This window comes from Macaca mulatta, chromosome 7 (assembly GCF_049350105.2).
Source record: "Macaca mulatta isolate MMU2019108-1 chromosome 7, T2T-MMU8v2.0, whole genome shotgun sequence".
NCBI lineage: Eukaryota > Metazoa > Chordata > Mammalia > Primates > Cercopithecidae > Macaca > Macaca mulatta.
Window position 1 is genome coordinate 170,125,125 of NC_133412.1, and position 26,249 is coordinate 170,151,373.

The 26,249-nt window shown below is 35.8% G+C and overlaps 1 protein-coding gene across 6 annotated transcripts in view; it reads left to right on the forward strand.

Annotated features, from left to right (window-relative positions):
- Positions 1-26,249, forward strand: part of VRK1 (VRK serine/threonine kinase 1) — an 85,516-nt gene that overhangs the window by 19,233 nt on the left and 40,034 nt on the right. For all 6 annotated transcript variants that reach the window (XM_015144442.3, XM_077938010.1, XM_077938008.1 and 3 more), the window contains 2 exon segments: positions 17,110-17,274; positions 21,407-21,462. In XM_015144442.3, coding sequence (XP_014999928.1) covers positions 17,115-17,274; positions 21,407-21,462 — 216 coding nt within the window. In that variant the 5' untranslated portion in view covers positions 17,110-17,114.

Genomic DNA, 26,249 nt, shown 5'->3' on the forward strand with positions numbered 1-26,249 from the left:
TGAGATGCCCCATGGTGCCCTGTGGTGTGTGTTCTCACTCACTGCAATGAGTAATACGCCTGTCTTGTTTAATTATAGGTATATTCATGGTGGTCTTGGCTGAAGGTCATTGATAATAGGTAGAGTAATTTGAGCAACAATATCAGTAACAAAAAATACAAGGGAACAGATTAAGTGACAGTATAGGGTCAATCAGTAAAATTCAAAATGGGAAATTTTACAGGACAGATGACAAGAGGAAGGACAAAAAAGAGGACAGTGGCACTCAAAGAGACTCAAAGACATATCAGCCAGATGCATTGACTAGTATTTGGGTCCTGAATCAAAGTAAACTGTAGGAAGACATCCTTTGAGACAATTGGATAAATTTGAACACTTCTTATTGGATGACATTAAGGAATTACGGTTAATTTTGTTAGGTGTGGCAATAATGTGTAGTGGCTTTATTTTTAAAAAGTACCTGTTAAAAGTATTTACATATGAAATGATGTGTTGTCTGAGGCTTGCTTTAAAATAATCTTGGAAGGGGTTAGTAGAAACAAACAAATTGGCCATGTGTTGTTGATAGTTGTTGAAAATAGCTGATGTTTCGGTGGGCACTCATTATATCGCTTCTCTACTTTGTATGTATTTGAAAATTCTTCTAAGGAGAAGTTTTTTTCTTTAAAGTCATATTTCTTTCTTTTTCTGTGAGTGTGCCTCTTCCTTTTCTTCCATTTTTCTGTTGGGCTTCAGTCTTATAATTTAAAGGGTTCTTTAAAGACTAAGAAGATTTGCCTTTAGTCATATGTTTTGCAGATAATTTTAATTTGTCTTTTGAACTTGTGTTTGGCTTTTTTTTTAACCTGTGGAGAATTTCTATTTTTATTTTGTTAAATTTATCGGTTTTCTTTATGGCTTGAGTGTTTTGTGTGTTGTTTGGAAAAATTTTCTTGCCTCTGAGATTCTGAAAAGCTCTTTCATGTTTCCATGAAGTTTTTAAATGACCACAGTACATTTCTGTTATACTTTATTTAGTCACCTTAATTTCCTCTTAGAGTATTTGGAAATATTCTCCCATAGAGCCCTGCCCCAAGACTATATAGGGAAAAATGTTGTTCAGTAGCTGTTCTATCAGATCTATTGATAGATTATTTATATAGTGAACATCCAGATAATTAATTGTAAAAGTTTGCTCATTAATTTTGTTCCCTAAATAGAATGAATGAGAAATCTATTTACCAAATTTTGAAAATATGCTAAGTGTTATGTAAAAGTATTAGCTATATAGTTCACAGTTTCTAATTTTAGAAGAGTTTCAGTGTTTGCTTTATATAAAGAAGCATTCATTTGAGCTCTTCTCATAGGCCATAGGGTCAAGAAGCCAGGTGTCACCCGTCTTTGAAGTTGACATCTTTTGGCTTGCTCCTCTCCTAGGTCTGACTCTTGGATAGGCAGAACAGTGATTCTGTTTTCTAATCTCTGTAGGAATGGATGTTACTGTAGTGTCTTCATCACTTTTGGTTCTGGGAGACCTGTTGAGACCCAGGAATGGATCCTTCCACCTACTGTCTCAAAAGTCAGAAACAGAAATACAGCTAAGGCTTCATGGAATCCTTCCCTTGTAGGGGAAAGTGGTAGCAGTGAGGTATCTTGGGCTTGTGTTTGCAAATGTACCACACTGTGCATTCTCAGTTGAAAACTAACTCTCCAGTTAGTGTTTCTCTTTTTTTAAGGAATAAAAGTTGAGAAAGTGCATTTGATACTATATTTTAAGCATTTTACTCACTATACCAAAACGTTTTATAACCTAACATTAATCGCTTTTCTAATACAAGTAAAAAAATTTCTGACTGGGAAGAAATTTTTTCTTCTCTGAAGATAGCCACTTTCTTTTTCAGAGTTAGAAACGTGAGTCTTCACCTAGTTCTTTCCAGCTTAGGTGTGAAAACATGACTAGTGTGACAATTGCTGCTAAAGATTGTATCACAGTTTGAGTTTAGCTTAACGTTTTTCAGGGATAAATCTATGAATTTATGGGATCATTATCTCTGGAGGTTCACTTCTATATTCTCATGGTTTGTTGTGTTATATTTTGACACTTACTTTTTTTTAATGTTATAAAGGCACCATATAGCCATGAATTTTTTTTATACTTTTATTGATATGCATAATTCTCCTCTGAGTGAAACCTGGGGACTGATTGGGTGTTCCTAACAGGAACCCGGGGCAGTGTCCATAGGTTTTTTATGTTTAGTGGTTTTGGTCATAAGTGAATTTTAATATCTAATGAATATCCTTACAGTTCTGTCTCAATCATAGGATTTGTGGGATCAAAATGAAGAAAATGTATGAGGACCCTCCGTGTCACTGGGAAGCGGCTTTATAAACTCAAGATTCTGTATTTTATTTTTCAGATGATTTCTTAGCACTAATCAAATGCATTAATCAACTTCTGATTAGCTGGCTCATTTATAAGAGGATTGTCTTTAGATGTATTGCTTTCAAATTGTTCCTGATGTAATTTAGCAAAGGAGGTGATGGAGTTCTTTGTTGACCGATTATCTTTCGTTTGATTTTACTCTGACTTACTGTAGTTTGGCAGGAGGCCAGTTATACCAAAATATGTAATTACTTCTTAATTCCAAATAAGTTTGAAATATAAAGAGTCATTTTGTCTCAGGGATATGATGAGATGGGAAAAAAGCGGTGTTTTTGGCTCCTCCTGAGTCACTCATGAATTTATTTTTTACCCAGCTTCTAAAATGACCTGGAAAGGTCTTTTATTAAAATCCTCAAATATAATAGACTTGTATGTAATAGAGCAATTAAAGTAAAAATGAATGACTTAAGAAGAAAGTAAGATGTACCAGAATATCTAGGTCAGTGGGTCAGTCTGTGCATCACAGTACCCCGTGTAGCATGAGAATATAAAGGTGCTGGGGCTGTTGCGGAGTAGGGCCTTTATTGTTCCGAAGTTCCACTGATAATTAGCTTGGTACAGAAATAATTGCAGTTTTGGACTATGAATTTTAAATCATTATAACTAGGCTCAAACACATCTTTATTTATCAAAAATAGGAACCATTACAATCAACACATTTTGCCAGTGAGAAATAAGTTAGTTTATTCCTGTAGTGTAAAAATCCATGTTTTGGGATTTGATGAACTCTTGGAAAGCATTTTCTGCATCCTGCTGGTTGTGCAAGTGTTTTCCCTGCAAAAAGTTGTTGATATGCTTGAAGAAGTGGTAGTTGGCTGGTGAGAGGTCAGGTGAATATAGCGAATGAGACAAAACTTTGTAGCCCAATTCATTCAACTTTTGGAGTGTTGGTTGTGTGACGTGGTCAGGCGTTGTCCTGGAGAAGAATTAGGCCCTTTCTGTTGACAAATGCTGGCTGCAGGTGTTGCAGTGTTTGGTGCATCTCATTGATTTGCTGAGCATACTTCTCCGATGTAATGGTTTCACCAGCATTCACAAAGCTGTACCAGATTAGACTGGCAGCAGACCATCAAACAGTGACCATGACTTTTTGGTGCAAGTTTGGCTTTGGGAAGTGCTTTGGACCGTCTTCTCAGTCCAGCCACTAAGCTTGTTGTCACTGATTGTTGTATAAAATTCACTCTTCATCACTCTGTGATCGAGAAATGGTTCATTGTTTGTAGAATAAGACAGGATGACACTTCAAAATGATGATTTTTTTATTGATTTTTGCTCAGCTTATGAGGCATCCACTTTTGGAGCTTTTTCACCTTTCCAATTTGCTTCAAATGCTGAATGACTGTAGAATGGTCAATGTTGAGTTCTTCCACAACTTCTCATGTAGTTGTAAGAGGATCAGCATCGATGATTGCTCTCAATTGATCATTGTCAACTTCCAATGGCCAGCCACTACACTCCTCATCTTCATGCCTCTCATTTCCTTTGAAAAACTTCTTGAACCACACTGCACTGTATGTTCGTTACCAGTTCCTGGGCCAAATGTGTTGTTGATGTTGTGAGGTCTCTCCGCTGCTTTACAACCCGTTTTGGACTCATTTGTCTAACATCATTTCCATTGTCTAAAATAAACAGCAAGCAATAAGTCATTAGCCAAAAAACATAAAGCGAGAAATGCCCATTAAAAGAGTGTATAACATAACTACGTTTGTTTAAGAATGTATTCCAATATCAAACAGCAAATTCCAACAATGCAAAAACCATAATTATTTTTGCACTAACCTAATAATTTTAATGTATAGTTAAGATAGATGTTACTGCCTTAGATGATGGAGCGTTATGCATTTGGCTTTATAATTTTGTTCTGAACTTCCTGGCATTCATTGCAAAAGAGGTAACGGGAGTTTCATAGCTCTTGATATCTTAAACACTTGCATCATTGGAAGAGACTTTTTTCCCTACCATGAACCTGAGAGGGTTTGATTTTGTAGATGTCTACAACTGTTCACTATCTTTAATAAATACTTTTATTAAAGGCTTCAGAAACATTCTTTCTCTGGGAAGTTTTTTATTGATCCTTGTTTGAAACTGATATATCATAACTGTGTGATGCTCTTTCTGCATATAGGTGAATGCAGCTTTTTGAGACTAAAGGTTTGAATTTCCAGCCCCTAGCACAGTTCCTGGCACATATTTTGGAGGTATTTTACAAATGTCTTTGGAAAAAAGGAGTTCAAGTGTTTAATTTCCTGGTAAACTAAATTGCTATAAAGAGAGAGCTTAGAAAGTCTAGAGTAAGAGATGATTAGCCTGCTTCCTAGACCATCTGTCACTAATACCAATTGTTTCTACTTGGCACTGCAGACGTGTTTTTTGAGGGGGAGGGCAGCTTGTGTAAAGTTAAAAACAAAACAAAACAAAGTACCAGAACCCTTAGGTTATTCTGTACCCCTCTGTTTAGTGGCTAAAAAGTCATTGCTGTCTTCTAAAACACATTGACATTCTTATTATTCAGTAAAGATAAATGCAATTATTGCTTTTTCCAATAGCAATACAATTGTAACTGGTAGCTGTTTCTGCCTTGCCCCCTTACAATCTATTCTTGATGCATCAACTGGAGTGATCCATTCAAAGTGCAAGTCAGAACATGTCACTCCTCTGCTCAAGACCTTCCAAGATTTCCCCACTCAGAGTTGAAGTCGAAGTCCTTACAATAGCCTGAGTGTTGGACATGTTCTTCACCTCTGTGCTGCTTTACATCTGACCCCAGCCATTGCTCTCCCCTGGCTAATTCTTCCTTAGCTGCACCAGTCCCCTTGCTGTTTCTAGAACAAGCTGGGCATGTTCTTGCCTTAACACCTTTGTAGTCGCTCCTCCCTCCATGTGGGATGCTCTTCCTATAGAGCATGTGTGTGGCTAGGTTCTCTCACTTTTTTTTTTTTTTTTTTTAAACAAGTTTTTGCTTAAATGTCACTTTCTTGTGAGGCTTTACCAGACCATCTTTTTAAATTTCATTCCCTTCCGCCCCCAACTCCCTGTCCCTGCTTTTTTTTTTTTTTTTGTCCTTAGCCCTTATACCATTGGACATATGACATGTTTTAATTTTTTAAAAATTATTTTTCTCTACTGAATAAAATATAAGCTCCATGAAGGCAGGAGTTTTTGTCTGCTTTGTTCACTCTTTATTCTTGTCTTGTAGAACAGTTCCTGCACAGAGTATGCAGTCAATAATTATTTGTTGAGTAAACAAATTAAGCAGGCAGTATATGTTGTAACAATGTAAATTCCAATGGTACTCAGTATTGTTTTTATTTTAAACTTTAAGAAGGGTGTAGCATGGTAAAAGTTTTTATATCATCAAAAATTTTTTTTTGCAAACCATTCACTCTAATAGCACTACTAAATTACTGATATTTACATTAAAGGGAGAGTAGGGTCTAGTCCTATTCTCTACTTTTTAGAAACAGAATTTGATTCATTGCAAAACCATTCCTATCTTGAGGTGACTTGTGACAGAGGCACTACAGAAGCACTTAACATTTTGGATTTGTATCAAGCTTATATAGTTTATAGATGGAATGTATTTTAAGAATGGACTTAGCAAAAGTATATTAGCAAAAAATATAACAAATGTAAAAACTTTGGTGAGAATTAAGTCAGCAGGAGAATTTTTCTTGACTCAGGTATTCAGCGTATGATTTTTAATTTGGTTGAAGTGTTGTGAATTACAATGCAAATATACAGCAAGTTCCAAATGTTGTAGAAATACGTTTACCCTGTGGTGAAATTCAGAGTCCTGACAGTGGCCTTCAGGACCCTACTTGATCTCTTGCTCCTGTGCTAACTTTTGGGACTTGATCTCCTGCTTCCCCCTTACTCACGCCACACCAGCCACACTGGCATTCTTACTCTTTGGTTGCCAGGTATGCTCTTACCTGAGGGTCTTTGCACAACTCATCCCTCCGCTTATACTCTCTGCCCAGATACTCACATGGTCCTCTCCCTCAACTCCTTCAAGTCCTTGTTCCCATGAGCAAAGTCCTTTCAGAGGAGGCTGAACATGACCACTCTGTTTAACACTGCAAGCTTTCCCCTTCCACCTTCTACTCGCTATCCTCTATCTCCCTTTACCTGCTTTATGTTTTTAAAACATGACTGCATTTTCTGAAATATTAGGTAACATGCATTATTTGTTCTTTTTATCTGTCTCTTCCTGAAATAATGTGTCAAAAGAGCAGGACTTTTGTTTTGTTCCTTGAGGTATAGCAAGTGCCTAGAACAGTGCTTGGCACATTGTAGATTATCAGTGACTATTTGTAGAGTGAATGAATGAACAGACTATGTCATTACCCTTCTTCATGAATTTACATGATCCACAGTTAACATTTATTGCTGTGATAACTAGTACATTTATGTAATTAGCATCTATAAGAATAACCTCTGAAAAAAATACCAATTGTAATGCTTTTCCAATTGTGTGTGTATGGGAGGAGGAATGACTCTGTAGTCACCAGGAACATGTTGGTATTATCTTGATTCAACTTAATTTCTGCCTTTTTTATCTGCTGCATCTAGAAACTGTGTTTTAAAAAATTGTGATAAGAAACAGAAGATTTCCCATCTTAACCATTTTTAAGTAAGTGTATACAGTTCAGTAGTGTTAAGTGTATTCATATTGTTGTGAAGCAGATCTCCAGAACTTAATTTTGCAAGTTCGAAACTCTATATACCACTAAACAACAACTCTCATTTCTCCCTCCCTCCAGCCTCTGGCACCCATTCTACCTTCTGTTTCTGTGAATTGCACTACTTTAGGTACTTTGTATAAATGGAATCATACAGTATTTCTCTTTTTGTGCCTGGCTTATTTCACTTAGCATAACTGTCCTCAAGATTCATCTGCGGTGTAGTGCGTGTCAGAATTTACTTCTGTTTTTCAAGACTGAATAATGTTCCATTGTATATACATGCCACATTTATTCATTCATCTGTTAATGGACACTCAGGTTGCTTCCACCTCTTGCTATTATTGTGAATAGTGCTGCTGTGCACATGGGTGTACAGATACCTCTTTGAGACTACAGACTTTTTCCTAGAGATCTGTTAACTTAAAGGAATAAACATCAATTATTTTTTCAAATAAATGTCCTGAATTTCCAAAGATCTGAATTTTATTTAGTAGCACATTTTTAAATATATAATTTATTTTCACATCATACAATTTGTATTTTGGTGTAAGCTGTGGAAATGTAGGTGGTCTGCTTTTGTAACATGATAAAACCCTGGAAAACTGTATATGATAAAGTGGAACAAGCTGCCTGAACGAAAAAGCTCATTTCATCTTGAAAGAAGAATTTACTGTATTCCTCAAATTGCCTAGGACTGTGAGTAACCTAAATGGTAGGCTGGAATCCAGGATACTACTATATTTTGAAAGCAAAGGGAAGAGAACGTTTCAAGAAAGAAAGAATGAACAGTGTTGAGTACTTCTGGGCAGGCAAATGAGATGATTCAGTGTCAGCTAGATTTCATAACATGGAGATCACTGGTGACCTTAGCAAGGGTTAGAGAGGAATCATGAAGGCGGATCTCAGATGGAGTGAGTTGGATGAGTAGGAGAAGGGAGGTATTGGCACGTACAGACGATTATTGAAACATTTAGCATTGAAAGGGAAAAGAAAGGATGATAGCAGAGGGGGATTAAAAACATTAATTTTTTAAAATGACAGAGCCATAAGCATTTTTAAAAGCTGATGGGAAAGATCTAGTTGACGGAGACATTGAATATATGAGAGAAGGATTAATGAATAGCGTAAGTCTTGACAAGGTTTTAGGGGATGGGATCCAAAGCAAAGGTGAAGGGCTTGATGTTTGATGGGAGGAGGATAATTTCTTTCAATGTGATGGGAGATAAGGAAGCTAGGATTGGCTTGAAGTGGGTGCAGGTGGTTTGTAGGAGTGACTCTTAGAAAGATAGGGAATTCCCATCTGAAGTTTCTGTTTTCTGTCTAAACTGGAGTAGGTCATCTGTTGATAATTATGGCTGAGGATGGGGAATTAGAGTTTTGAGGAAGAATAGAGTTCGACATAGTCATTGTAGAGGGTGGTTGCTGGACTTTTGAGGAATGACATTGTCCTTTGCAGTTGGGTGATGTGTATTAAGCATAAAGTTAGACATCCAGTAGTAGGGGAAAAAATACTAACTTAACTTTTTTGCTGTTTAATTTTATGAATTTAGTGAATTCCTAACTACAGTGTATTGTGACTAAGACATTTCTCATATACCAGGAGCTGATAAGCTTATAGGGAACAGTTATTTATCACATTCAATAAGAGGTACAAACAGTACTAAAACTTCAGAGGTCATATTTGACTTCAGAAGAGATAGGTCTTTAGGTATGGGGAAACTGTCAATCAGTGTATAAGGAGAGGTTATATGAGAGAAAAGGCTTTGTGCTGGGAAGAATAGAGATAAAAATATGTTGGTTCTATATTAATGGAATGGTGAGGTCCAGTTTGTCCAGAATTATCCTTGAATCAGAATGTCTCTATACAATATAAAATATATTAAAGAAGTTTATGACTTTAAAGAAAATTTCATAAAAATATATGACCCCCTAAAGGAGTTTACATGCATAACTATTTTAGGGAAAATTTATGAGTAGTCATTCAGTGTATAACGAGCTTTATTCAGCATTGTAATTTTCCAGTTTGGGTATGATAAATTCATAGAGCTCATTAAGTGTAAGTGTCATTGTTGTGATTCATTCAAGCCTTTTTCCTCTCTTCAGCAGAAGGGTAAAAAAAAAATTCCAAATTTGAATCCAGGACTTGAAGAATGCCAGTTGTCTAAATACAGTACCATATTGTGATAAATATAGCTATTGAAATTTTAAAAAATCTATTCACAAAACTTTGTTTTAATATTCATAGCAGAACTTTTTTTGGAATGTTATCTGAAAAACAGAGGACCATTTTATCATCAGAGCTGACTATTAATTAGGGTATTGTTGCAGATATAAAAGTTGATCTGCCACTGAAATTCTATTTGAATATGTATAGTTCCAAGCTTGCTTTGTGTATTTAATAACTTTAGTACCATAATTACTCTGTTTACAATTAAATTTTGGTGAATATGCTAATATGGAATATACCAATGAGTGATTTCAGCAAAGGGCAGTATTGATTTGCATCTTGATGTGCTTTTCAGTTGCATCTGCATTTCATTTAATATCAAAGGAAAAGAAGTGGTCAGATTATGTAATGCTAAACTTTTTTTTTCTTTGAAACCTCTCTGTTGCATTGGCTACTATAAAAGTAGATTTGCATAGAGTCAGAGGGGCTGAAATTATGTGGGAAGATTTAATTTTGTTAAAGTTTGTGCCTTTCAATGTATTCATTAATAGAAACCTTAATGCAAGCATTGGTTTCATTATTAGAAGAAACCTATAATGTACTAAAGCAATTGTTTAATTCGAATTAGTATTTTAAGTTCTTCAGAAAACTCACTAACTTACTGAAGCAAATACTTGTGATTATGTTATTATCTTTGAGCAGGGACTTCTGGTTTTAAATAATTCCTCTTCTTTTAAGAAATTGCCCGAAAGCAACAGGGAGATTGAAACACAGTGATTTCATATTCTCAGAAACTGAGAAGCTTCTGTAGCCCTTAACCAGAAAATAAGGAGCTGCCAAATGCAGTGAAGGTCAAATAGGGTATGGGAGGATGCTGAAAGGGAACCTGAGACACAGATGTCAGAAAAGCTGGCAGAATTGTGTTCTCGAAAGAAAGTGGCACACCCTGAGAGGCACGTTAATAAGCCTTTGTCTGGGAGAACAGGAATAGGTGTTGGCAGGCAGGGGCACTAGGGAACTTTATGGTGTGATGAAAATGTTCTCTGTCTGGTGGTCGCACAAGTGTATGTACATTTGTAAAATTTTATCATTTTACACTTGTGCAAGTTAGTAATTTATTGCCTCTCACCTCCAAATTCACCCCTTTTTTTCTCTGTTTATATACTTGAGCTAGATCTTTTAAATATTTTTTCTTTTCCTGGACAGTGTTAGATTTTGTCAGTAGAAGGTGAGGAAGGGATACTGCAACACTTAGCAGAGGAAGGGCTTCTCTTGTTGCAGTGTGCTTGTTTTTTTGTTCATTTGTTTGTTTTTCTTACTCTCTTAAGGTGTGGCTGTCAGCTCTGCTTACTCTCCTGTAAGCTTCATTAGCACCCTGGTAGGCAGCTTGTTGCTCCTAACAGTATCTCGTGGGCAGCAGATTCCTGTGGATCAGCTCTAGCCCACTGGCCCTGCAGAGAACTACCCTACCACGCAGTGGGTCACTGCCACTGTCTGTCCAGGAAGTTTTCCTTTCTTGGGGACTCTCCCTTAACCTTGGAGACAGTAACTGCTCCCTACATTTGCTAGTTCCATATTCCTTCAAGTTTTCTTTTACGTCTGTTAGCACTTGACAACTTTTTACAGATTAATAATTTTTTATGTTACATTTTCTTATTTTAATTGATTGTGTGTTTTCTAGCTCCTGAATGGACACTATTATAACACACTTGTGATTTGTGTACCTTACTGTTTTAATTTTACATAAATAAACAGGATGAAATAATAAGTATACTTCTTGATTACTTTCTATAACATGAACCAATTGTTTAAAACACCAAGATTGGGATATAGAATGCTACCAGATCCCTAGGAACCTTCTACCTCCAGCCATTTCTTCTGACTCTTAGTCCCCAAAGTGATATCTGCTGTTTGACTTTTATCACTATTGATTTGTTTTATTATTGAAATTCATATAAATGGAATATAGTATGTACTCTTCTGTCTGGTGCTGCTTTTTCTTAACACAGTGTTTGGTATGTTCATCCGTCTTACTATATTCATTTTCCTGTTGATGGACATACAGGTTTCCAGTTTGTGGCTGTTGTGAATAAAGCTGTTACTATCATTCTTGTACCTGTCTTTGGGTGGACATGTACATGCATAGAAGTTGAATTGCTGGATCAGTTAGCAGGTACTGCCAAACGAATTTTCAAAATGATTGAAACAGTATACAGTGTAGAATTCTGCTTATTCCACCTCCTTACCAGCACTTTGTAGTGTCAGACTTTCACAGTTGAAGTCTTCAAAACCTTAAGGAATAGATCAAATGCTGGTTAAACTCCTTAGATTGTGGTAAAGGAAGAAAAGCTTCCAAAATCTTGTTATGAAGTGAGCATAATATTGATACTAAAACAGATAAATGTAGCAGAAAAAGTAAACTACACACCAGTCTTATTAATATCAGTCTTGTCTACAGCTATACCACCCTGAATGTGCCCAATCTCATCTGAATATGAGTCTTGTTCCTAAATAAAATATCAAATAGAATTCAGCAGCACACTAAAAAAATTATAACTGCCACCAAGTATAATTTTTTTTTTCTAGGAAGGTTGCGTTAAATAGCTCTATATGAGTATGTGGTATACCAGCTGTATTTAAGTCTTTTGTGTTTCTCAAGATGTTAAAAGATAAGTGTTGAACAAATATTTATTAATACACTACCATTGGCCCTGCTTATACCTGACTGAAGCAGCCCCCGAGGACTGACAGGGCCATTGGTTGCCTGAGGCCACCTGAGATTATAGGGGCCAGCAAGAGCAAGAGGGAATCCTTCACATCTTTTTCCATTAGAAGTCACAGGAGGGAGTTTCATTTAGATACATTTTGAAGAAGTATTTCTGTCATAGTGGCATCGTGCAGAGCAACTGAATATATTTTAGTGACTTCTTAACGTTTATGCGGAGATTTAGATGTGAGGGAAGTTTTAAGCTAAGCACAAAGTTAGTTTCAAATGCTAGTTCATAAATCTGATTTTTTTTCTATTTTTCTTTTTTGCAAAGAAACTGGTAATCTAGAATGTACGTGTGAACAACTTTATATGAATATTTTTTGTACTTGGTTTAGTTGAGTTGGTATGATGTATTATATTTAAGTTCTTTAAACACTGGATTTCTTTAATGTATATTGACTGAGGAAAAGAAAGAAAACAAAGCTGGATATCCATTTGGAAAAAGCTGGACTTCTCCTTCATATCTTATACCAAAATAGTTGTAAACAGATCAAAATGTTAACCAGCAAAATATGAACCGTAAAATAACCCAAAGAAAACATGGGATATTAAAAAAATAGAATTTGACTGGAGGAGGTCTTTCTAAGGGTAACATGAAATCCAAAGCAAAAAATAAACAGTGCCCCAAAATAAATAGTTACTAATATATATATTGGGAAGACTCTTTGCAAGACACAGAGGTACTCTATTTAATATGCAACATATAAGATGTGCCTGGAAATAAAAAGCAAGACTAATAATTCGAGAGAAAAATGGGCAGAGGTTACTAATAGTTTACAGGAAATGAAATACAGATTTTGCTTAGGAGTGTTTTCTTTTGATTTTTTTTTTTGAGAGGTAGGTGGGAATGCCCTGGGCAGGCTCGTTGAGTATGAGAAAATTTCCAGTTTTGATCCCTTGGTGATTATTAATTATAGGAGCAATAATCATTTTGTTAAGGAACCTGGTTTCTTTTCATGGGAAGTGGTATTTCAAGATTACAATTTGTGTGCTAGGGATGCTCTTTGCTGCTGGGTTGATTATTGTTTCTAAGCTTTTTAGTGAATGGGGCTAGGAAATACAAAGATGTGTTTCTGTGTATGTGATTATTTTAAAGATACTTTCTGAACTAAAAATATTTCCAAGTACAGCATTTTGAACTTTACCTCTTCTGTCTTTTGTCTCCATCTTTTTCTTCCATATCTGAATCCTGATTTTTAGGGACACAAGGGAATGATAGAATAATAATATCACATACTTAGTCATTTGCATCATTCCACATGTATGCACACAACAGTCTTAGTTAACAAAACCAAGTATCACAATATGAGTTCTGGAAAGTTGCCTTTTGTGCATATGTTATCCCATTTTTTGATAGTTGTACTATATCTACAGTGTCAGTACATTTGCCCATTATATACTCTTTTCTCTCTTTTATAACCCTCGTTGAGTTTCAGTTCTACAAGTATATATTTTCTGCTCACTGTTACTGACATTTCTTTAGTCATTTTGGATATTGCTGTGGGAGTGGCCGACCCCTTCTACTGGACTTCTTCTCTAGTAGATTCTTATTGCTATTTTCTATATTGATAACACTTAGCAGTCTTTATACTCGAAATTTAGCTGGGTATAAAATCTTTGGTTCATGTTTTCTTTCCTTGAGTCTTAAATGTGTTATTTTTTTCCCCCCTGGCGTAAAATGTTGCTGTTAAAGTGATGACAATTTGATTTTATTTTCCTTATAAAATATCTGCAGATGCTCAAAAAATATTTTCATTTACTATTAACTAAATTGTATCTTGGTGATGGTCATTCTGGGTTGATCTTTCAAATGTATGTGATATGACCTTTCAAAGTGTAGTTTTATGTTTTTTTAAATTAAGTTCAGGAAAGTTTTCTTGAATTAAAGGATTTTTAATATTCTGTTCCCTTGCTTTGATTTTCTTTGTTGTATGTATGTTGGTTTTTTTGTGTATATTTTCTTAAATTTTTTTTTGTCTTCTTTGATTTTTTGTTTCTTTCCTTTTCACTATTTCTCTTGTCGTTGAAAAGTTTTATTTACTCTTATGTTCCTTCTAATTTAGTTTTTATTTCTGAACTGATTTTTGTCTTTCATTTTCAATTATTCTGTCATCTGATTTCTGAATTTTTCTAATTCTGATTGATGTTAGTCTGTATATAAAGTGTTTTTTAGCTTGTTTTGAAATACTAATTTATAGCTATCCACCTTTTGGGAGGCATGTTTTCTTATGTACTTTTCTAAAGGGATTTTTTTTTTCTCTTTAAAAATACGAACTTAGTGTGGGACTGAGCTTTGATCTCTTTTTGTTGCTGAGTTTTGTATGCAGCCAGTTTTCCCTTATTTGCAATTAGTTTTAGATGGTATGGTTCAGGGAGAGTGTATGTCATTCTCTAGATCCCACTCTTCACTTGTTTTTGTGTAGTATTCCAAAATACTGAGGCTAACTTATAGATCCACTTTCATTTGAGCTTTCTTTTTCCTTTCTTTGTGTTATCCTTGTGATGCTCACTTTGGCTTCATCCCTAGCAGTTTCTCCTCAGCCTGAGGCTTTGACCTAGAAGGGGCCTTGACTGGTTAGTTTTGAGAGTTTGTAGAGGCAACAGGCTTCACCTTCTTGAGACCTCACCAAGGACCACTTGCACTTCCTGGCTGTAGGAGTGGCAGAGCCCTTCTTGTTTCAGTTGCTTTTCTCACAGGGTCTTGTGTGCTTCTAAAACAAGTAGCTCCTGATAGATAATTTTGGGATTCTCAGATTTATCAGAGGCACCACCCTTTCTTCTGTTTCCTTCTTTACAGTTGCTGATACCACACACAACTTGTTGCTGTTTGTCATGGTCTGTCTTCACCTGCTCACATTTTGGGATTTGTAGAGATAAGGGGATATTGTTCCTCTGGTTGGTTGGAGAGGTTATCCATGGGTTTTGAGTTTCGCTCTCCAGTTGTCCTGTCCAGGTTTATGGGGGAATTCAGGGAGATGAAACAGCTGTGCTGCTGCCTCCACCACGTGCAGCGTTAACCTTCAGGAGCTGTGATTTAGAAGCGTATTGAAGAGACTGACAGTGATGACGCTGTTCTGTGGGACTATTTTTAGGAAAGAAAGTCATTCCAAGCCTTAATTAATTATTACAATTAGTTTCAATTAGTTGGCCACAGAAATAAAACTAAAAATAAAAGCAAACAGCTTTATTTGGAGGAAAATCACTTTTTATTGACCACAATTTACATTGAGTAGATGCTGAGCCAGAATATTTCATTTAAAATATGATATTTTTGTCACTTCTGGAAAGGAATTTCAGAAAAACACAAAAGATTGTGCAGTCACTATTTTGAGATATATAAAGATAAAAAACATGTTGTCCACTCATTTTAAACTATTTTGATTACTATAAGGAACCAGTCAAATAAGAGATTGATGATTTGATAAAGTTGGTTAAAATTCAGAAGGGCATCTGTTTTAATATTTGGAAGTACTATGTGTTTTAGTTGTTTCTCTTATTTGGTTTACTACCATAGGTGTAAAAATAACCTTTTTTTGTGTTTGAGTCTAGGCTAGCTTGGTTGGCACTGAAATTCCATTTTGCAAGATTTTACCATGACTGAAAACACATTCATTAAGAGAACTAATTGATACGAAGAAATAACAGAGATACATTTATTTATTTTGAAGATGTTTTTGCTTAGAGAAGATTTAGACAGCAAAGATGCATTAGTATTCTATGGGAAAAATTCAATTTAAAAATCCCCACTAAATTAATAAGGAACATTTGCAGATAAGGAGTTTGTATATTTGAAGAGATACTGGGTGAGTTGCTGAAAAATTCCAGTTAAATGTACTGTGTATGTATGTAGCGTATCTAGGCTCAAAACTGAGCTACAGACTTCTTTCATGTGAATAACCATTTCAAGTATTGCATACTGTCTTAATGATTCTTATTAACCTTCTTTCTTTTCTGTATCTCCAGTATGTTTTTAGGGAACTATGGAACCTAACAAATACTTGTCTTAAATCTTTTTTGATTAGTATTTGTAGAACCGAGAGTTTGAAATCACACAACACATACATGTACACATGCATACTAGTACAAATTGAGTTCCTTCAATCAACGAAGTGAGTTACACTTGAGGGCACTTGAAGCCCAGCGTGGAGTGACTTGATCAAGATTACCCAACCAGCCGGTGTCTTACCTGCAATCCAGGCCTTTTGATTTCAGTCAGTGCTCTTTTCACAATAAAACACTGCTTTCTCTGAATGTTATGATAAACTCATGTGTTACTGAGAAAAGTGAGTCATGATCCATCTCCTAAAGGACAGTTAATGAGAAAGGAAACTTAGGAATGCTGGGTGTCACCAGCTTTGCCCAGATGACTAAGCCACAGTTTCTCCTGTCAGTCTTGAAAGTTGTGCTCCTTCGTTACAGTGACTTCCATAATTGTGGAGCATGTTGGTGAGGTCTTGGAGCCAGGTAGTCATCAGTGCAAATTTCTGTTATTCCACCACTTACCAGCTTGCTGAGCCTTAATTTCCTCGAAATGGGGATGATGATGTAATCTTCACAGAGTCACGAGGATGGATGGGAACCTGTGTAAAGCATTTACTAGCATGTTCCAGGAACCTTTGCCCTTTCCCCTTGTGCTCAATTGCCTTATGTTTTCAATCTCTGTACTATGTTTTGTCATATCGGTATTGACCTTAATAAACTCTTCATTTTGTTCCTATAAAATATGCATTCTGATTGCATGCACCTTTCCTTCTCAACTTCATAGAGCAATTCTTTGTTGTTAAATAGCATTTTTAGTTGTAGTTGATCATTATGCCATTGGAACTTAAACCTAATTATTTCCTTGAAAATAATTGCATGTATGATTTTATTGTCTCTTCTCCAAAGTTAAGAGATAATCAAATAGGATTTGAGCCATTATAAGTCAGAATTAACAGATATCCTTTACGTTTTGGAGTAAGTAGGAATTTGAACAGCATCTCCATATAGAAGTTTTCCTTAGGGAAAAATGTTTTGAACACTTCTAAGATTACAGTTCTGACCGTGTCCTTGTTTCATGTTACAGTGAAAATGCCTCGTGTAAAAGCAGCTCAAGCTGGAAGACAGGGCCCCGCAAAGAGACATCTTGCAGAACAGTTTGCAGTTGGGGAGATAATAACTGACATGGCAAAAAAGGAATGGAAAGTAGGATTACCTATTGGCCAAGGAGGCTTTGGCTGTATATATCTTGGTAAGTGTGTGACTGCTGCTGATGGTCAATCCAAAGATGTATATGCTTATGAAAATGGTTTCTCAATTATGAGCTATTATAGGATGTTCCTAATAATCTGCAGTCAACTTAATAGTTTCTGATTAAGCAAAAATGCATCTCTGACGTAGGAGTGGAAATTGCTAATGCAGTCACAACAGAAAAAGAGGGTAAAATAGCTGTAATACTATCATTAGTGAGCACTAGGACTTTAGATTTTTAAGATACTTTATGTAATCTTAATCTCTTTTGAGACCCAAAGAAACCCATGTACATATCTTTCCCCTCCCACCTCCACCTATGTGGGATTTATTCCCTCTGTCTAATTTGGAGATTTGCAAATCTTTTACAAGTGTGGGTTTCGTGTTTCTTTCTGTGCAACGCTCTTAGCCATCATACTGGAACTAGGAGAATTACCCAGAAACTGCATATTAGGCCTGATTAAATGTGCAGATAACTAACATACTTATTCTGAAATTTTTGGGGACCCCTTGTGGAATCCTGAAATTCTGTTATATTAACTAAATTATGGACTTAAAAAATATTTTACCTGATTGCTTCTAAAGCTGTTTCCCCAATAAATATTAGTAGTGATACAATGCAATTCATATTTGCTTCTGATTTTTCTAACTTTTCCATTCTATATTCTCACTCTACTTCTAATCTCAGATTAATTTCTGGAATGGAGGTTTATAAAATTTTATTTTTAGCAATATCTTACTGAGAATACTAATAATATGACAGATTAGTGTCACCTGGGAACTTGTTAGACCTGCAGATTTTTGAGCCTTACCTCAGACTACCAATCAGAGCCGTAGGGGGAGGGCCCAGCAGTGTTTGATCAAGGTGATTCTGATGCATGCTAAAGTTTGAGAACCACTGACGTAGGTGAATGACCATTGCCCTTACTCAAGAGGAGTAAACACTTCACCTGCTCCAGGACCAGTGGGCTGCCGTTGGTCAGTTGCAGTTTCTGTAGCTATCTTTATGAAACATAGCTTGAAATCTAGTGCTTTATCATATTTTATACATATGATTCCTGTCGGTCAGTAGCACCCTTTTTGTGAAATATGTGTTGATTCTCTCGTTTTGTTGAGAGCCAAACCCATTCCAGTGAACTAGGCTGTACCTCTGATTTATGGCAAAAATCCTTATAAATCATGAAAGAGTAGTGGCTATATTAGCCAGGTATATATTTTTGATCTTGTGATTTAGGGGAGATGGTAGATTATATAAGCTGTCTTTATACAGGATATGTGGACTTATGCCATCCTATAATAATAGAAACCTGTCTCTAAAAAAATAGTTCTTCATTTTATATTAATTTACTTTTGTAACCGTTTGCAAATTTAAAACTTGCCTTGTATGTGTCTCTGTTTTATCTGTATTTATCATCAAAAGATGCCATCTAATAGTATTTTTAATAGGCAATGATTTGACCTCTGTAATAAAACTTTACTTTTATAAGGTTGGGATGACTAATCTGTAAAAGGAAGCACTTGCTTGAGTATTGTCGCCTCCAGTCTCTCTCTCTGTGATACACTGAAACAGCCAGATTCAAGATCATCAGCAGTTGCTGTTAATGAATTAAAAAGATTGCTTTTGAATTTTCTTTGCATTTTTTTCTATAGCATTTGATACTATTTATCTTTGTTTCTCATAACAATTGCTTCCATTATCGTTTATGATAACATACCTTTCCCCTAGTTTTCTTTCTGCTTTTCTGGCTGTGCTTCGTCATCTTTATAGGCACTTCTGTGTGTTCCAGCTTTTCTTCTTCTGTTCACTTTTTATTCTATATATTCTATCTGAGTGATGTCAAGCTTCTCTTACTGTCTCTTTACTGTTGATTTCTGTTTTTTTCTGTAGCCTAGGACACGATTTCCTGAGTCCAGGTCCGTAGCCACTGGCCTGTAAGGAATCTCTACTTAGATATTCTACAGGCATTTCTAAAACTCGTATCATCATCTTTTATCTCCTGATCCTGTCATGAGGATTGTCTCAATGAATGACAGCCTTGAAGCCAGAAACTGGGAAGGCATTCTTGAGCATTCCTTCACTAATATCCTTCACTAATAATTCCTTTTCTAGTCCTGTTGTTTTACCTGGGTGACTTCTCAGATCCATTCATTTCTCTCCACCTTTGCAGCCACTGTCCTGGTCAGGTCATTATTATGTCTTGTCTGGACTCTGACTATAGCACCGAATCTTCTCTGTCCCAGTCTTGCTGCCTTGCACACCATTGTTATCAGTATGGCTTTTATGACCAAGTACACTGATCAGATAATATGATCATCCTGTTTAAACCTCTCTGATGGCTCCCCAGTGCCCTTCAAATAAGGTGCCAGACTTTTAAAGAGTGACATACAAGACCCTTCATATACAACATTTATCTTCATCCGTTTTATCTCCTCAAAGTCTGTGCTTCAGCCATCTTGCTGCCCTTTGGACTCTTGATCTTTGTATATGATGCTTTAAAATTTTTTAAATATATTTTATTTTACATTATTTTTGTACCAAACCTGTGAAAAATTTTTAGTAGCTTTCCTGAGGTATAATCCATATACTTAGACTATTGGTTTAGCCTCTTGACTGATCTACCTGCCTCTGCCCCTTGCCTCTATACTCCATTCTCCACAAAGCAGCCGAAAGAAGTCTTTGTTACCACAGTCTGATTTTGCTGATCCTCTGCCAGTGGCTCCCCATCTCATTCATAGTGACAGCCAAAACCTATATGTTACCTGTTAAACCCATCGTGTTTGTTCCCTGCTGCTTTCGCTTTCTGATCTCTCTTCTTCTGCCTCACTTAGTTCTCCCCAGCTACTTTTGTCTGCTTGTTTTCCAAACATGTCAAGCATACTCCTGCATCAGGGTCTTATTTATTTATTTGTTTATTTAGAGATGGAGTCTCACTCTTTTGCCCAGACTGGAGTGGAGTGGCATGATCTTGGCTCACTGCAACCTCTGTCTTTCAGGTTCAAGTGATTCTCCCACCTTAGCCTCCCAAGTAGCTGGGATTACAGGTGCGTGCCACCACCATGCCTGGCTAATTTTTGTATTTTTAGTAGAGACAGGGTTTTGCCATGTTGGCCAGGCTGCTCTCGAACTCTTGACCTTGGTAATCCACCTACTTTGGCCTCCCAAAGTGCTGGGATTGCAGGTGTGAGCCACTGTGCCCGCCCACATCAGGGTCTTGGTGCTGCTTTCCCTGGGGTGCTCTTCACTTAAATGCGTACATGGCTTATTCCCTCCCTGCTCTCAGGCCACTGCTTGGGTAACACCAGGTCAGTGTTACTTGTGGCCACACTGCTTACCTCTCTTTCCTGCTTAATTTGTCCTCTACAGCACTTCACACTGTCAGATGTACTTCATATTTTATTTCTGGTCTGCATCCTACCACTGAAATGATGGCTTTGTAAGAGTAAGGATTTTCTTTTTTTTTTTTCGTAAGTGAGGATTTTTTCCTGTTCATTGCTAAATCTCTATTTCCTAGAAACTGACATTTAGTATGTACTTGGTAAATATTTGTTTAATGAATATGGGCAACCTTATTTTTCTAACTCAGTATTCTGGGGCAACTGTACTTCTTTATTTGCTTGAAATAAAATGACAGCCACATTAAAATTATTCTGATGGCAGTTGAAAGTTCTAGTGCCAACATCCTGAACTATTGGTCCAGATAAGTTTTTCCTAAACTAGTGCTTTTTAGAACTTTAGCTTCCTCATTTTTTACTCTTCAGATGCTCCTCTTAAAAGAATTTCATACTTTATTAAAGAAATGTATCACCCTCTGAGGAATTCACAATATCCTTTAGCATATCAAAGGCCATTAGTACTTTTGAATAAAGAAATCTTTAACTTATTTAACTCAGTTTCCCATATGTAATTGATAATCATATGGAAGAAACCAGAAATTGTAAGATGTATTCTAAATTCAGATATGGTAAAACATGAACAAAAGTCTTAAAATATGTGAAATGTACTGTAATATTCTGAGAAACATATTTGGGAACTGAAGTGTATTCTATCAAGGGTTACAGATACACAAACCTAAATATTAATATTTTTATAACATTACTTGTTCTGATGTTAAATATTTTACTTTTTTAAACAGCTGATATGAATTCTTCAGAGTCAGTTGGCAGTGATGCACCTTGTGTTGTAAAAGTGGTAAGAAATATTTTAGCTAATTTGTTTCTTTTCTGTTGATTTGGTGTAGTATTTGTTTTGTAAAATGCCTTTTTTGATGAGCTAGAATTGATTAAACCATAAGATACCAAATTTTTAATAATTTAAAAAATATGTAATAAGACACAAAAGTAGCTTTATAGTTTTTAAATCACTTGAGTGTGAAAATTTCCTCTCTTGAAATAAAGTGGTCCTGGTATTTGGGGGTAAATGAATGAAAGCATAGAGGCATGCAGATGTGGAATAAAAATATTCAGCTCATTTAAGAAATTTCAGCTACTTTTACAGATACTTTTTATATTTATATCCTATAAGTATACTAATTTAATATAATTTTATTGTATTTTATTTTGCATTTGCTTCTGGACTTCCACTTGGTCAGTTTTTTTCTGTTTATTCCCAGTTTTCTTCCCCTTCCATTTTTGTAAATTAAATTATTTATTTAGTTGTGATTGTTGGGCCTTTTTTGCTATAATAATGTTGAAATTAGTTTGTAATGAGTAAAGATTGGTGACATCCTGTCTGACATAAGCATACTTCTAACAGCCAGATCAATTTATATGTTGGCAAACTAGAAGACGTTTTAACTATTTTTTAAGTCAATTATGTACCTTTTTGCTTACCAACATTTGTTACTCCCCTTCTTCAAAGTTATTTGATACATATGAAGAATATATTTTGGTTAAATAGAAGAACCAACAGGATGTATTATCTGGGCAAATTAACATATAACTCCTCCCTTACTTTTTCTCCTACAGGATACATGTATTAGGGTTCTCTAAGGGGACAGAACTAATGGGATAGATGTACATATGAAGGGAACACCCCCACGATTTAATTACCTCCCACCAGATCCCTCCCACAACCTCATGGGGATTATGGGAGCTACAATCCAAGATGAGATTTGGGTGGGGACACAGCCAAACCATATCAGCCAGAACTCAGAAATTAGGATTACTCTGAAGGTTTTCATTTTGTTTCGTTTTACTCCCTTTTATATTTTATCTCTTAGGAGTTAGGAGTCAGCTTTTTTGGACCTTTTTAGTGATTTTTAAACTTTTTTTAAAAAATTGAGGCATAATTTTTACAGGGAAGTACGTAGATATAAAATGAACAATTTGAAGGCTTTTGACAAGCACATATACCTGTGTATCCCTCACTTCTTAAAATGTAGAACATTTCCATCACACTAAAAAGATTCCTTATGTTCTTTATCAGTCAAAACCCTACTCCCTTGCACCGTTGGAGGCAACCACTTGTCTTGAGTTGTTTTTTTTTTTCCTTTTTTTTGCCATGAATGAGTTATTCCTGTTCCAGAAGGTTGTGTAAATGGTATTAAACGGTATATATTGTTTTGTAACTTCTTATGCTCAGCATAATGTTTTAATGGTTCATCCATATTGTTGGTGTATCAATCATTTGATTTTATTGCTCTCTTGATAGACATTGGGGTTGTTTCCAGTTTTTGGTATTATGAGTAAAGCTTCCATAAACATTCTTGTACAAGTGTTTTTATGGACATAGGTTTTTTTCTTGGATAAATACTTAGAGTTGCTGGTTTATAGGGAAGATGTCTATTTAAACTTATAAGAAAGTACTAGGCAGATTTCCAAAATGGCTGTGCTCTTTTACACATTGGCCAATAATACATGACAGTTCTGTTTGTTTCCTCTTCAACATTTGGCATTGTCAGGTGTGTGTATTTGTTTTTTAGCCATTACAGTTAGCGTGTAGATGTGAGTTATAGTTTCAGTTTGCATTTACTTGATGTCTAATGATTTTGGGCAGTTTTTTGTTGTGCTTATTGGCCATTCATGTATTTTCCTTTGTGGAGTGCCTCTTCCATCGTTTTTGCCCCTTTCCTCTTATTTTTATCTTTTAAAAATAACTGGGTTGTTTTGCTTTTTATAATTGAGTAGTAAGAGAGTTTTTTTCTGGATGCAGTTCCTTTTTCAGATATGTGTTTTAAACATTTTCTACTGTAGTTTGCCTATTCATTTTCTGAATGCTTTTTCTACATCTGAGATGAATCACAGGATTTTTCTCCTTTATTCTGTTAATGTGGCAGTTACATTGATTGATATTTGAGTATTAACCAAACTTTGTATTCTTAACATACACTCCACTTAGTCATGGTGTATTACACTTTTTACATACTGCTAGAACTGATTTGTGAATACTTCGTTAAGCATTCTTCTGTCTTTGCTCATGAAGGATAGTGGTCTTTTGTTTTTTTCCGCACTGTTTCTTAATTTAAAGTTTCCAATCTCATTGTTGATTTTGGTAGCAGAGTTCCCTACCTGGCACTCTGTTTGGTCTTCCCCGTTTTGCCCTGTAGGTCTCTTAAGTCTCCTCCTTTTTACTCCTAGGGCCTCTAGGAGAAAAAACCAGGGCTGCCGTGGACTCACTTTGTTTTCTGTCTTTTAGGGGTCACAGTCCTCCTGTCCTGCCCATTATCTAATTTCTGAAAACAGAAATTTTGTTTTTTTAAAGTCTGTTTTTATCTTTGTTTGCAGCGGGAGGGCTGGGTCCCAGTTATTCCCTCGTGCAGGGAAGCGGAAGCAACGTGATGCCTTTCAAGTTGTGTCAGTGCTTTATTTCTCCTGCCCCTTTTCATGATGGCCTTTCATTGTAGATTTTTCTTCTTTTTCATTTATGGAATAACATTCTTTTGGGAATATTCAGCCTGCTGCTAAATCAGAGGAACTAAGTTCTTACTATTAAATTGGGTCATTTGTATTTAATTGCAGAATATTGTGTCCATTTGTTTTTGATAATACAAATTAAAATATTAAAATCTATGGGTAAGATGAGTTTCTTCTTAGGTTCATTAAGAGTTCTGTTGTGAGAAGAAAGCAAGTCTCCTTATGACGTCTCATAATGTTGAGGTTCAAATGATGTGGTTACCTCTGACCCCTTGCAGTTAGTTGGCATAGCCGTTTCTGTGTCTTGGAAGGAAAGTGTGCCAGTGTCATATCTTGTAGGTGGAATGGTGTATAATCATGTCTTTTTTGTTCTGTATAGCCTGAACCTTTTTTTTTTTTTGAAAAAGGGTCTCACCCTGTTGCCTGGGCTGAAGTGCATTGGTGCAATTATAGCTCATTGCAGCCTTGATCTCCTGGTTTCAAGTGATCCTCTTGCCTCAGCCTCTCTAGTAGCTGGGACTACCAGCATGCACCACCATGCCTGGCTAATCTTTTTGATTTTTTAGTGGAGATGAGGTCTTGCTTTGTTGCCCAGGCTGGTGTCAAACTCAAGCTCAAGTGATCCTTCCCTCTCAGCCTCCTAAAGTGCTGGGGTTACAGGCGTGAGCCATGGCACATGGCCTCTGAACTTAAGTTGTATTTTATCTTAGAATGATGTGCTTTCTTATTGTACTTAGAAATATTTCTGTTGTTCTTTATTGTGAGTGATTAGAAGTATTTCTGTTGTTAGTCAATGTAACTTGACTTTTACTGCCTTTTTAAGTTACACGGTTAAGAAAAAACATGGCCAGGAACAGGTATTTTCTATATGCTTAAGGTAATGAATTATATTTTTAAGTTTAAGAACAAGTACCTAGTTTAGGACTGTGTATCTCCTGTCTCCTGATGTAGTTCTGTTTTCATTATCCTTTATTATTTCTTCTCTTTGTAATTAGGACAGCGATAAATACTCAGTTGATTTTTCTTTTGCATTTAATATTTTAGTAACTTTTTGGATATTGTAGTTATCCTAGAAGAATGTCATACACAAAACAATATTACTGACCAGGCGCAGTGGCTCACGCTTGTAAACCCAACACTTTGAGAGGCTGAGGCGGGTGAATCACTTGAGGTCAGGAGTTCAAGACCAGCCTGGCCAACATGGTGAAACCCCATCTCTACTAAAAATACAAAAATTAGCCGGACATGGTGGTGCATGCCTGTAATCCCAACTACTCGGGAGGCTGAGGCAGGAGAATCACTTGAAACTGGGAGGTGGAGGTTGCAGTGAGCTGAGATGGTGCCACTGCACTCCAGCCTAAGCTACAGAGTGAGACTCTTATCTCAAAAAAAAAAAAAAAAAAAAAAAACCCAAAAATAAAACAAAAAATAATATTATTGACTTTCTCTTTCCTTTGAAGGGGAAATTTGTAACTTCTATTTGCTTCTTTTCCCCTAACACTCTCTCCTCAATAAACACCTATAGCACTCATTGTATTAACATTTATTTTAGAATTTTATTCTTCTTATGCCACTAGTTGTTTTTAGTTTTTTTGAATGTGTTTATTCTGTCTCTCTAACTAAATTTTAAATTATCTGATAAGGACCTTGTCAATGAAGTTTGTTTTCCCTATGCGGTCTTTAGATGCTTGTTTTATTTATTCTTTTGAATACTTTTTAGCCATTAATTGCCCATTGCCTTTTTACTACTCTCTTCATTTACTCTCAACTTCCTGATGTCCTTCACTTTCCTGTCTTATCTGTACCATAGAGAGTAGGCCCACTCATAATTTGCCTTCTCACACTTTATAATATTAATAGTTGAAATGTCTCACCAAATAACAAACATGTAAAATGAGTATCAGTTCTTCCTGGTATTAAAATCAGAACTGTTTATGAACATTTGTCATTTAAAACATTATGGGCTATTAAAGATCATGTTTTCAAAGAACATGTACTACTCTTTGGGGAAGTTTTATAATTATTTCTAAAAAAGCAGGATACAAAGTTCTATATGTAGTATGAAGGTTTTATAAAATGGCTATTTATGAAGAAAATATATCAGAATTTCCATATTTTCTAAAA